The 13,266-nt window shown below is 41.3% G+C and overlaps 1 protein-coding gene across 4 annotated transcripts in view; it reads right to left on the bottom strand.

Annotated features, from left to right (window-relative positions):
* Positions 1-13,266, bottom strand: part of WBP1L (WW domain binding protein 1 like) — a gene marked incomplete at its 5' end in the record, with an annotated part of 59,162 nt that overhangs the window by 32,332 nt on the left and 13,564 nt on the right. For 3 of the 4 annotated variants that reach the window (XM_080347647.1, XM_080347649.1, XM_080347650.1), the window contains one exon: positions 2,436-2,546. The exons of the other annotated variant lie outside the window; for it this stretch is intronic. In XM_080347647.1, coding sequence (XP_080203773.1) covers positions 2,436-2,546 — 111 coding nt within the window. The remainder of the gene's footprint in view (positions 1-2,435; positions 2,547-13,266) is intronic. 4 annotated transcript variants of the gene reach the window in all.

The raw sequence follows: 13,266 nt of genomic DNA, 5'->3' as shown, positions 1-13,266 counted from the left end.
CACCACTCCTGTATGGCCTGTACCCTTCTTGAGAGGAACAGATTTTCTGGGAAATCCTTTAGGAAAACAAAGAGACATCAGCAGCTGCCTCTTTTTAAGTATCCTGCTGGATTATTATGGTTGGATAATGTTACACTGCTGAGCATAGGTTATACTGAAGCAAAGAAATGTCCTCAAAATGCCCAACATATGTAAAGCCTCAAGCACTTTTCTACTGTTATCCCTGGACTTCACTCCAGGCCCTGCCATGGCACCTGCATCCCATCAATAGGTGGGTTCTGGGCTGCAGGGATGACTGGGGTTGCAGTACACAAACTGGGGTTTCACTGAATCCTCTTCCTCTTAGAAAATACACGTGAGTCACAATACGGTACTCCCAAAATTAAAAGTCTGACAGTTAACCCAATGGGCTGTATAGTACCTAGAGTTTTACAGGATTTCTGTTATCAGAGCTTGTGGTTAGAGCCTGGCACAAAGATGAGGAAAGCCCTTCCACACAGCATGGTCTGCCTAGCAAAAAGACAGAAGTCTTCTCCTTTTCCAAAATGAAGAGCACGAAAGATCATCTATATATATCTTCATACAGCCAAAGCAAAGAACTAAAGGAAACCACAAGTTTAACTACTAAGAAAGCTTGATACCACAAGCACTTAAAAGATCACAGCACAACAATATCAAATGCATCATTTTTAAATCATTAGACAAAACTCTAAGAGAGCTATCAGCTCTTAACATTAACAGTTAAAACTTTTTAAACATGCAACTTTAGGGAAAAAAAATCACTTCAGAAAACCTCATCGTAAACACAAGCTTGTCTTTTCTGACTTGAACTACTGTGTTGCTTAGGATCTTTCCAAGTACTTGGAAGAAAAACATAAATTCACCTCTATTTTGAAAGGATGAGTAAACAAAAATAAGGAAAAATAAACGAGCATAGTGTACTGTTAACTGCAGTTTCAAGCTGTATTTACCCATGTATGTGAACAGCAGGAAATACCAAGACCTTAAAGCCTAATCTCTCCCCTGTTCTGCTTTGGCCCACATCTTAACCAGGAAGAAAAGCTCCCCAAAAGGCCACACACTTTGTTGCTCTGCCAGCTGGAGAAGAGAGCTTTTAGGATTGCCTCAAAAAGGAGAGCCCAGAGAAAGCATGATATACATAAAGCAGAGCGCTCACAGATGTAGGCTTCCAGGTACAAATAGAGTTGGTTTGATCCAATCATACAGGGTAAAAATTCAATGCCTCCCATCACCAGCTCCTCCATCCTGCTGCCTTTCCCTCTCTGCAGCTATTTTCTGTAACCACAAAACGGGGAGAGCACCAGAAAGTTGTTTGAAATGCTACAACAATTGGACTCTAAATACAACTAATGGTTATTATTTCTCTGCCTAGCACTGGTTACCCAAATATTTCCTGCTGGGCTCAGCTCATCTGGCGGCCGCCAACGGGCCGGGCAGCAGCTCTGGGAGGAAGCGACGTCCCAGTGTCGTGTTTCAGCATCAGCTGTGACATTACGCAGTTCGCACTTTGCTTAAGCATTAAAAGCACTGGTGGCACCTAGAATCAAAGCCAGTTTCTAAATTTCAGCAACATACTTGCGTGCCAGGCAATTTTGCCATTCCAAGGGCAGATACCTTTAATACACTGCTGTCTCGCTCACCCACCTGCATGGCATCTGTAGGGCCTCCCCCTTAGGTAAAAGGGCAACGCGTGCCCTCCCCTTGTGTGCATAAGCATGCTTTATTTCAGATAGTTTGATGCCCCAAAATTAACTAATTTCAGCCTTATCGTGGGAAGTAATGCTGATCACCATAACCTGCCTTTCTGAGTACTATCTTATCCCAGCTGCTACAGTTTCCATTAGTGCTTGTTATTCCACTGGCAGATAAAGCAAACACTCCCCTGGCTGTAGCAGGGCTGCCCGAGGACAGGGTGACCCACGCTGCTCTACCTCTGTCACACATTTCTCTGCAGCAAGGTTACAGGCTGAAGAAAAGAGAGGAGGCCAAGTGTTTGCTTTCTCCTTGCTAAAGTCTGGCTTCCAGACACGCGTTTGCTCTGGATCACAATATCAGTGGCCTTGTGCTCCTGCAACCGTTGTTTTCTTTTAAATTCTCCCATAGCATAACCCAAACAGTCCATATGCATCTGTGTAAAAAAAAATCAAAACAAATCAAAACCTGATTGACATCCTACCTTTTTACAGAAAGGTCATTGGTGCGAATTAGCCTAATGATACTAAAATAGTAAATCTGAAACAAAAAAGCCCACCACCACCAAGAAACAAACCCAAACCGTCAGAAGCCAGTTAATTTCTTCTTCAGGTGAACGATACACATGCCATCCTCAGCACTCAGCTCAAAAAACTGTGGGTAACTGTTGAATGAAGAAACTCTAAGGCAAGGAAATATGATCAGTTTTTAGAAATACTCACTTCTGACATATCGTAGGCTCCTACAGTAGTATTTTTCCGCTGAAACAGGTAGTTTGGGAAGTAGGAATTCTCATCATCTCCGTTGGAAAACCAGGACCAACCCTCCTTTTCCTGGAAACAAGTGAGAAAACTGCCCACTGATTTCATTGCAGAGACCCAACCTGCATTTGTAAAGTCATCAGCCCATTGAAAGCGACATCTTCTAGGTAAAAATACATAAAGAATTTAGGGATGGACAGCAACATCTGTGAGCAGGATTTAATTACGGCTTTAATTACACTTGTTCCTTAACAGGCTTCAGACATCAGGGCTGTTGGAAGATGAACGATGCGAACCCAGAGGGCAGCAGGCTGAACGGGCTGCTCAAGGGGTCACCCTGTCAAACTACTCTGGGACCATTCACTGCACCTAAAGCATCAACATTTCTCTCATCTCTTCTTAAGATGACTCCAATCACTAGTGTTCCCACTGCCTCAAAAGGCAAAGTGTTCCTGTGCTCAATGCTCTTTTAAAAATTAGGATGTTCTTTTCCATTAATTCAGGCCTTAGTACAAGATAAAGCAATAATTCCTTCTCCGCTTAAAACAAAACAACTGGTAAGAGTCATCTTCTTAACTTAGCTCACCTGGAAAATTGTTGCATTCCTCTATAAACTGTTTTCAGAAGACAAAATAAGTCTTTCCATAGACTACAAGGATTAAATCACAGTTTTACTGCTCTACTCAGTCTGCAACTTAAGCCCATCATAAAATGCGGGATCCAAAATGGTGCACATTACTTCCTAGCATGGAGTATTACAATATACCTGTATAGGACACTTCCTGTCTTAAAAAGTGCACACAACCCTCCATCCGCATCTCAGGTGCTCTCTGTCTCCCAAACTGTTGGCACAGAGGCAGAACAAACCTCTCCAGAACCCCAGTCACCACCACAAACTGCTCCTCAGTGTACAGTCCAGGCACTTAATGAACCTACTATATTACTATTTCATCCTGAACACAGATTTCCTACTCAGTATCCCATAACCCGTGTGCTCCCTCATTCAGGTTGGGCTGTAAAACATCCATTGAATCAACTAAATTAATTCCCCGCATCCCCCATGAGGTTGTTCCTGATAAATCCACGCTGCTCATTTCCTGGTGCTGACAAAACCTTCAGGGATTTATTATTCTCGTACTTCACTAGAGACTGAAGCACGTCACCATTTTCTAACTTTCTCTTCCTTATAGTTTTCCTTTAATTTGACCCCTTTACATGTAGTACTCATTTTAATGTGTATAGAATTACAACCAGGGATTTGCACATTTTCTTCTTTTTTTCCCCTCAATACATCTATTTGCAAAACCTTTTCTTAAACCTTTGTGTTCCTTGTTAGCTGCAATACAATTCTTACACCAAAGATGAACTACACAAGCAGTAAAATCTTTACTGTCCATTCAGTTTCAAATGACTGTATTTAATAGATTATTTTAACATCAGCAAAAAATAATGAAGATTAATAATAATAATTTCAGGATCCCTTTAATATGCAGGTCTGGCATGAGAAAGAAAAATGTTAAGACTTCTAAAAACATATACCCTATTTGTGGAAAGAGTTTAGCATAAACTGTCAGCATGACACTATCTTTTAGAGTGTCAGCACACACTGGACTATTTATTGAAGTCTGAACTCACACTGAGTTGAAGTCACCATGAGGAAAAATAAGCGACCATAAAAAATGTCCCCAAATTCTTGGGAAATTCAAAGCAAAGTTGCAATCAAAAAAGCAATCTTTTGTGAATGTACAAACTTATTAGTGAAATGGAACTTGAATCTGCCAAAGTAAGCCGGCAGAACCAGTGGCAGCGTGTCTGCCACCCTTAGAGATGCTTGAAGGATTTGATTTGAAAACCAGATCAGTAACAGAAGTGAATTAAGCAGCTTCACTACCAATCAAGCACGCTGGACAAGCTGTAGTTCTCTAACATGCAGTTAGCCTATGCTTGAGCTGTGTAGTTAGAGAAAAGTCGTGAAGCTACTATTATGCTCTATAGCCGTGTAGCTCTGAGCAGCTGAGTCTCTGTACTTCTCCTTTCACGGCGGGCTGGAGGAAGCACAACCCTGCTGTTTCCTCATTAGCGGAAAGTGCTGCTGTCAAATTGTCCGTAACCAGCTTTCCAACCACCCTGAGGGATAGCCAGGCCTCCAAAGACTCAGCAAACACATGGAAAATGCTCCTTCCTAAACTCCTGAGTAGCAGAAAGATGCGCCAGTGGCTCCCACAACCTATAAAATTCAACTAGGTCCAAGTGCCTGCTGCTCACAGCAGCTCTCCCCAGGTTCTCATGCAGGTCCTCCACTTTTTGCCCATCGTCTAGATGAGCTGGAAGAAACTGGATACACAGAGATGCCAAGGATGTCACTTGTGAGTTGCATACTTGGGTATGAGAAACACCACTTGAGACAGGGGTATGACAGAGAGCCCTAGCCTGCTGTAACGTGGTAACTCTGCCAAAGCCTTCCTGCCAGGTCTATAAACCCCAATGTTTTGCAAAGTAACAGTGGAATCTGCAAAAAAAATTCATTTCTGAAGGACAAGCTGGTGGTCAAGAGGTTTTGTTTTATTCCAGAGTGTTGCCCTAGGCCGGCTGACCACAGGAGCGACGAGCACGGGCACACAGGCTGTTGATGCACCACTGCAGATGTCAAACATCCAGTTAAGGCAGTAAACGCTACAGCCAGAACAAGACAAGACCATTCTTACAAGTACAACAGAGTGCCCCCACAGACCCTGGTTTGCATGGATTGTGCTGAGCACAAAACAGCCACTTCTTCACAGTAGAGATGGATTTATTCTTTGCAAAAAAAAAATTACATGGTGGGTCAGATCTCAGAGACATTCTGGCGTCTTCAAGAGGGGTCAAGAACTTCCCTCCCATAAGACTTACTGAGAAACAGAAATGAAAGGACTTCTCTCTCTATTCAGTAGCAGAGATTGAGACATTCTGTCAAGATCTAAACACTTCTGCCATGCCTTTTCTCAGCACAATCTGAGACTCAAAAGCATTCTTGAATATGAAGGAAGGTTCATATCAATTTACCAAATTCAAGTCAGAAGGATTTTCCAATCTCGATCTACATCTCAGCCAGCCAGCAAAAATATGAATATCTGACAACTAAAAGAAAGCGCATTACCCAGTATATCCCCCCCACATATAAGGACTCTGAGAGCTGCATCAAAATTTGTTTTGTAATAATTTCTCCTTGAGACAGTTGATCTTTAGTGATCTAGGAAGTTGTGGATAAACCTCAAGAACTGAGAATGTTTTTGGTGCATATTCTCATTTCTCCCCAGGGAATCTTGATCTTCAGAGGAATATTAACAAGGAAGTATGTAAAATATTTTGTGGGCTGTTTATAACCTAATGACTCCAAATGTAACCTTAAATGCCATTCTGCAAAGAGTTAACCATGTTCAGGAATTTGAGCAGAAGGAGAATGCTAGAGCCTCTCAGGCCAACCACTTCTATCGCTCTTTCTGTAGCTTTGTTCAAGCAATTTCACATAACATGGTTACCTTACATCGATTTCAGCAAAACACTGCCCAGAATGAAGCTAACATAAAGCTCACTGTTGCATTATTAGCTAGAAAAATAATTCCAAGGACTTGTGTTTGGAAACATCTGTTCACATACATAGCCAAGTCTGAAAATCCAGCTTCAGTTCTTACCTTATCATTACTTAATGGTTTAAACTCGTGTTCTTCTGGAAAAGATTTCGAAATAAATACTCTAATCCTTCATTATAAGACAAACATGAAAAGCATATGGTCACCACGGGGTATGCTTATTGTAAATCAAGTTACCTTTCTGGAAATTCAGTATATATTTGCTAAATGAAAACAGAACATCTCTTATGGCTTCACAATTAGAGTTTTAAAAGCCAAATGCCGCAGGAGTTAAGGTTTTCTTTGCAATATTAGTTTACTCAATTATACATCCTGAAGGCTAAAAAAAAGTGTTTAAGGAGGAAAGAGTGTTACAATCTGTGAAGTTAATATTTGTATTAAAAATATCCATGGAAAAATCTAGCTGTTTGCTATTTTTCAAATTAGAAGAGGCCTTTGCAGAATTATAAATAAAACACTGAAAGCTCCATGTGATCTACCATATGTAGTTTTTCAACAGCCAAGTGATTTCCCCTATCCCGTCCCCACTGTTCACATACTAACGTAGTGTTTGCCAAGTTTTAAGTAGAGTTGTGGGGTTTTTTTAAGCCAAATTTGTAAAACCAAGAAGAAAATGATTTTGTTGATATCCTTTGATCAGAGATACAATTCATAAGCAAGACCAAAAAGGAAAGATCATTATGTTTCGCCTTCAATTTACAAGGAATGTCATTGTGTCAGTATAGAAAATGTGAGAAATTGTGAGAATGCAAACATTCTCTTCTCTGAGTTTTTGAGAGAAGTATATGTAGCTAACCCACTTCTGCACACATTTCGAGACATAAAATAACTCACTCATTGAACTAACAGGCAGACCTTACCCAAAAAGTTGAAGAGTTAAGAGAACATCTCAGTTTAATTCCTCCAGGGCTGCTGGCAGATGCAGCAGACAGGAAGATTTTCCTGTCTGCTGCTTTCCTCATTGCCTTCATTCCCACCACAATATCCAAATATCTGAAAGCCCAACATCTGAATGGCTCCCATGCTATGTATCACATCCAGAAGACCTGTGGAGGTGACCTGAAACCAGGCCTACAGCTTTCTGAAGGGTGGGACACCTGGTCCCATCTACAAGGAGCAACACAGCAGGTAATTCTGAGCCAAGAGGAGACAGCAAGCAAGGCTGAAGTGCATGTACTGGGACATCAGAAGACACCCTCTGCCAGAGGAGAAAACAGAGGGCAAAGTACAGAACTGGTCTCCACCTGAACAAGTAGGGCAGCGCAACAAGGAAGACAAGAAAGTCACCTACCACGCAACATTAAGACTGCCACGTTAGACTGAATGCCCCAAAGCAGAAGTCAGAGACATACTTTTCTCAGGACACCAAAGTATCTCTTTTCCAGTCTGAGCTGCAGCACAACATTCATTCCTACTGACCTCACTTTTCCCCTTGGATGAGGAACACACCCGTGGTACTATCTTGATCACTGCAATCACAAAAGGTCCTTCATTGCATGCAGCAGTTCAGCACAGCACCTCTGGCAGCATGACAGAACCTTGCACAGGGACACCCCAATATTCTCGTGCTCAATTTGACCTACATCAAATCTTAGTGATATCTAAATACTCCTTGGACTCCGGGAGTGGAAAAGGCATGCCTGGGGGCTGCTGACAACCTGCAGCTTCACTCCACGCAGCCCACGGTATGTGTCATGAAAACCTAGCACCAAGACTCAATATTAAGGCACTACACACACACCAGAGGGGTATGAAAAGCCTGCGCAACCCTCATGAAAGGTGGTGTTCTCTGGTCCTACTTACAGCCTGAAAAGAGAGGGGAAAGAGGTTCTGTCTTTATTCTTCACAGTCCTGTTCAGCCATGCTCGACACCTGCCTGCCTCCTGAGTTTATCCTTACTCCCTGCTGCAATCTATTTAATCTGTTTTCAAAAAGATAACACTTTTTTAACATTAGCTGGGGTTTTTTGCAAGACAAATGATGGCCTTTATATAAGACAGAATTGGAACTCCCAAATAACTTGTGGTCCATTTTCAAACTGTATTGGACTTGACATTCACTGTTTTATTTTATTTTCCATCAGCAGAATAAGAATGGAATTTATCATATCAGAAGTGGAGTCAGAGTCACTAATATTTATAGATAACATCTATTATTTTACACTGTGCAAAAGATTGGACATGTTTTTTCATGCTAGTTCACTGTATTCCTGTTTGTATATGTATTGAAATCAACCAGAATTCATACCTAAGTAAAAGATTACAGATTCCAGAAATGGACATCCCATTATTTTGGTTTTTGCCTGTAATGAGGGAAAACCAATACAAAGTTATCTCATTTGTGAAAACTAGCAATTGTTGATGATAACCGTATTTTTAGGGCAAATCTCCAGAGAATTATTGGTAAAAATATGGCACCTTCCTTTTATTTAGCCCTGTCCTAGACCAAATACATATTAAAAAACAAAAAAAGATAACTGTAATTTCTTTTACTCTTCCACAATAACAAGGAGACTAAAAGTATTATTCACTCTAATAACTATCTGCAAAGGGCAGATTTCGTTGTTAACTATAGTAAGTAAACAGCAGATTTAAATTTTCCCTTGTGACTTGCCCATCTTGCCATGACTCAGCTTAAAAAAAAAGAGGTTTCCTTTGCACTTCAGTAACTTTTCCCTTTTAGTCTCCAGCAAAAACAAGGATGATAATTTATAGATTCCTAGCTACATACTGCTTCTGGCTGAAATCACAGCTACAAGCCAAAAAGCAATCAGAGACTTAAAATACAGACAGAAGTTGTTTAGTGGCTGGCATTCCTTTGCTAAGCCATAACTTCAATGCTGCCTTTAGAAAGCAAATCAGCATCAAGGGGAAAAAAAAAAAAAAAAGAGGTAGAAATATGTGCTCAATGCTTCTGACATATTTGATTGTAACAAAATATTCTAACTAGGAAGTAATAAATATATTGCCAACAGTCCCTAAGATAACCAGGAAAATCGAGGCAGTAACTGGCATCAGGAATGAAAAGGAATGATCTCATAATTTCTCTTAAAGTGCCAAGAAATCAGAACTCCACACAACTGAAGACTTGTTACAGACTACATGCCTATGAAAACCTATTTTTAAGACCCATAGGACTGGAATCCCTTTCACAAAGTGCCACAGTGATAACTCAAGTTCTATGTGCATTTTTCAAAATGCAATTCAATATATTTTTCTCCTGTCTCCATACCTCGTTAATATGTTTTATACCTCCATGGCACATGATGGATGGGAAGCTATGTGACAGCCTTTGGGGTGGGGAAGCCAACTCAGATCCTAGTTTCTCCACTCTGGAGCACAAGAAAGAGAACACTTGTACTGGCTTTCACGTCTCTCTTCTGCACATCTTGAGGTCTCTGCTAACAGATTCTAACCACCAGGACACCAGAATTCATACTTCAGTATCTTCAACTTCTTTCCTGAATGACTGCAGCTGATTCCTGATGAGCTGCCAAGGTGGTCCCTGAAACAAGCCAGAGCACTCAGAAACACTCAGGGAAAGGCTGGAAGAGGCAGCTGCAGGCAGATCCCAGCACACAAGGGGTCAGCCCCTGGCTGCCGGGATACAGGAGGCTTTCCACATCCCAGCACATCTCAAAGAGATTGCAAGGATTTCCCAGCTTTAGAATAACGAGTTGACAGGAAGGAACCGCAAAGCTCTGAAAGCCTGTGCAGCTGAACTGAACCGTTTCCAGCTCTCCACAGACTGGGGAATGAACAGTCTGATGAGTTACCATAAGTACTGCATTTTATTCTAAACCGAAGTCCACGCTTCTTGACCAGAAACCTCAGATCAGAGGTGAGATTTGGAAGTGAAGCTTTATACAAACATTCTGACATGAACACTGGAAGAAACGTCAGCCAACTAACCATCATGCTTTAAGAGAGCAGCTGCCTGAAAGAATTTGAATACTTCATCCAAAAGTGTTTCTGCTGCCATTCAAAATCCTCTCCTTGCATTTCCAATATCAAAATTTCTTTCTCTTCAAAGTCTGTGTCTTCCTATACTTTCTTCAAAGGCTCTCAATTTAAAAGTCATAGGAAAGCACACCAAAATACCAGACTTGAGTAATGCATACATTCTCTGCGACGCAAGGTCACCTTTCTCTGGTACATCTTCTGCAGCAAACCACACGCTCCTCTGGGAGGATGCTACTTTTACTCCTTCTAAAACACCATATATGCTGACAAGCATATACAGACACTAACACAAGCGGAACAGGAGTATTTGCTATAGAAAAACCTGGTTCTGGTCTTTATTCTCCACTTGAATCCATAATTCTGAATAGCAAATTCTCTATTTTTAGTTTAAACGACAAAACGTAAATCCTGAAAGACATTAGGAGTATAAAAACACCCATTACCACTTTGGACTAGATTTGAACTGGTGACCTAATGATGTGACACTTGATAGTAACTATCTGTGATCACAGAGACTTGCATCAGCAAATACTTAAATACCAGTAGATGATACTTGCTGGGAAGAAAATAAAAGCTTTAGATAAATGAAATCTTCGCATATAAAGGATTCTAGATTTGTGCAATTTTAACAAGCAAGAAAAATATAAAGACCAGTCATCAGATTCCTGTGAGTTTCTGGAAGATCCTTATATTGCAAGCACACAACACATAACTTTGTAATAAAAGCCACAACTTGCAAAGCTCAATGTTCACTGCTAGGCTGGGTTAAACACAGCAAGTCCAAAAAGCCTCCCTCGTATTTTTACAAATGCACTAAAAATCAAGACACAGTTTGGATAAAAAAGTACAAATACCTCCACTTTGAGTCAGTGTATTAAAACCAAGATTTTCATGATCTGTGCATCAACTACATTGCACTGAATATGCAGAGCCTGGCACCTAACCCCTGTCCTACAGGAACTATTCAGGCTCCTTGCAATCCGTGGGCCTTGCATCACCGCCCTGGTGCTCTGCCAGCAGAGGTGGGTGCCAGTCCCGATGAGGCAACCGAGTTTCTCACCTGGTTTCAAAGAGGCATCGGCTGAAAGCAGCCATCAAGTTTCCTCTTGAAGTGAAGCACCCTCTAATATTTTATTAGCTTGTAAAGATTTCACAATGGTACATCTGCCAGAGAGGCAGATAGAGCCAAAAGCACTGTTAATGATTCCCATCAGAGGGTAGATCCTGTTTAACATTTTTAAAGAAGTACTGCATACATGCAGGTGCTCCATTTCATTAGAGAGTCTCCACACAAAGAAATCTCCCGATCAATAGCAATACCTTTAATCTCCCTGATGAAGAATAACACTCCCTTGAAGAGCAATCGGCTGCTTTCCCTGCACATCAGCCACAACTGTGACCATTTCTACAAAGGGGCTCTAGAGAAAAAGCATCTGTACAGACAGCTATCTGCCTGCCTGGGGGATGCAAGGCCTTTTGTTGGATTTGTTTTGAAGCTACAGATGTACTTCAAATGTCCTACGCTCATTCAGCCACCTGGACCACACCAGCCAAAAATCTTACGCCATCCCCATGAAGACAGTTACATTCTCCAGTTTGCACCCAAGGGTGTGCAATTTAAGGCTTGCTGAGAGAAGTTGCTTATCTCATTTAATTTTAATAATATCACACATAGCATTAAAACAATTTTGAGAAAGAAAAATTTAATATAAATTACAAAGGCTGGTGATAAATCTTCCAAAAGTATCCAAAACCATCACAGTAAAAGCTTGTAAGGCTAAGCAACTTGGTCTGAAAAATGTGCTTCTGATTAACCCTTTTGCAGCTTCAAAAAGATACGATCTCTGTTGTTGCTAAGTGTGTCTGCCAGAGCTTGCCAAGGAAAGCATGAGCAAGCAGCTTCAAAGGCAGAATGACGTACCTATGGCAGTAAACCCTAATCCTCCCTGTGGAAACCACGCAACTGAACTTAGTCATAAAAAATGGGATTAGAAATTCTAAAACAAAACAAGAGGTTGAGGGAATCAGCAGTCATCCCAAGATCATGTTGAAAATATTGAGCAACATTTAATTTGCAACTATTGCCAGAGTTGATAAAGAAGCGCGTAAAACCAGCATCTCACACAGGAAACCTTTAGCGGATGGGGATAAGGAACAGGGTACCCAGGTCAGCCTAAAACCTTACACGGATGGTGGCTTGGCAAAGAGCAGAAGTGCCAGAGAGTGCCCCAGCCATCATCCCTAGAAATTCAAACAGACCCCTGGCAAAAGGTTTCTGTGATTTGACCATAGGAAACATGGCCTGGATCAAAGCAGACAGCGCTTTGACAGAGTGTTGGCTCATGTGCTGGGGCAGAGTGAGAACCTCTGGGAAGCGGTTCGGGAAGTAGCACATTATTCTTTCCACAGTTTGTAGTGTCATGCAAACACATGTACAAGAATGTTGCAATTGCTCAAGTGACCATCATCGCTAGCGTCATATAAAGCACATGGCAGAAATGCAGAGGTCAGGATTTCTGAATCAGTTCTCCAAGGAGACACAGTTAACATGACTTTGTGAAGTTCCCCACGTTTCTCGCACTGTAACTTCCTGGACAGCAGCACTGCAGATTTTCCAGTGACCGGACCTAACCCAAATTACATGTTTACACAGCCCACGTGAAATTCAGGTTTTGATGAATGTGTGTTTTCATTCTGGGACAAGAGCTGATTTTCTAGTTCAAGACAATCTTTCAAAAGTAAACCATGTCTGCACATAGAGCCAGGATGCGTAGAGAGATCCTAAAAAAACAATTAGCTTCAGTGAGCTTCCCCGGCCTTCTCACTGCCAAAGGAGCTTCATTAGCAAGTACCAAGTATTCAAATCCTGATCACTTCAACAGATAAAGAACACAAAGACTTGCATCAGGAAAAGGAAGGTGGTGGCAGGTACAAAGGAGACAAGCAAGGAGAGAAAAGAATACCTTGAGTAAAAAAAAGGCAGATTGTCATGATCTAAGTGCTGATGAAATCTGCTCCTGATCAATATGGAATGTGACCGTAAGGTACAAGCCCACAGTCTGATGACAGAGAGCATATTCTCCTTTTGATCATTCTCTAGTGTCAATGGAAACCCACTGGGGCTTGAAGAGATATCAAGTCCTTGAGAGATGAATATCTAATCTGGCACACAGACTGTGAATGGAAGTAGAAGTGAGCTTC

This window comes from Nesoenas mayeri (assembly GCF_963082525.1).
Source record: "Nesoenas mayeri genome assembly, chromosome: 7".
Lineage (NCBI taxonomy): Eukaryota > Metazoa > Chordata > Aves > Columbiformes > Columbidae > Nesoenas > Nesoenas mayeri.
This window is presented reverse-complemented; position numbering and strand designations above follow the sequence as displayed.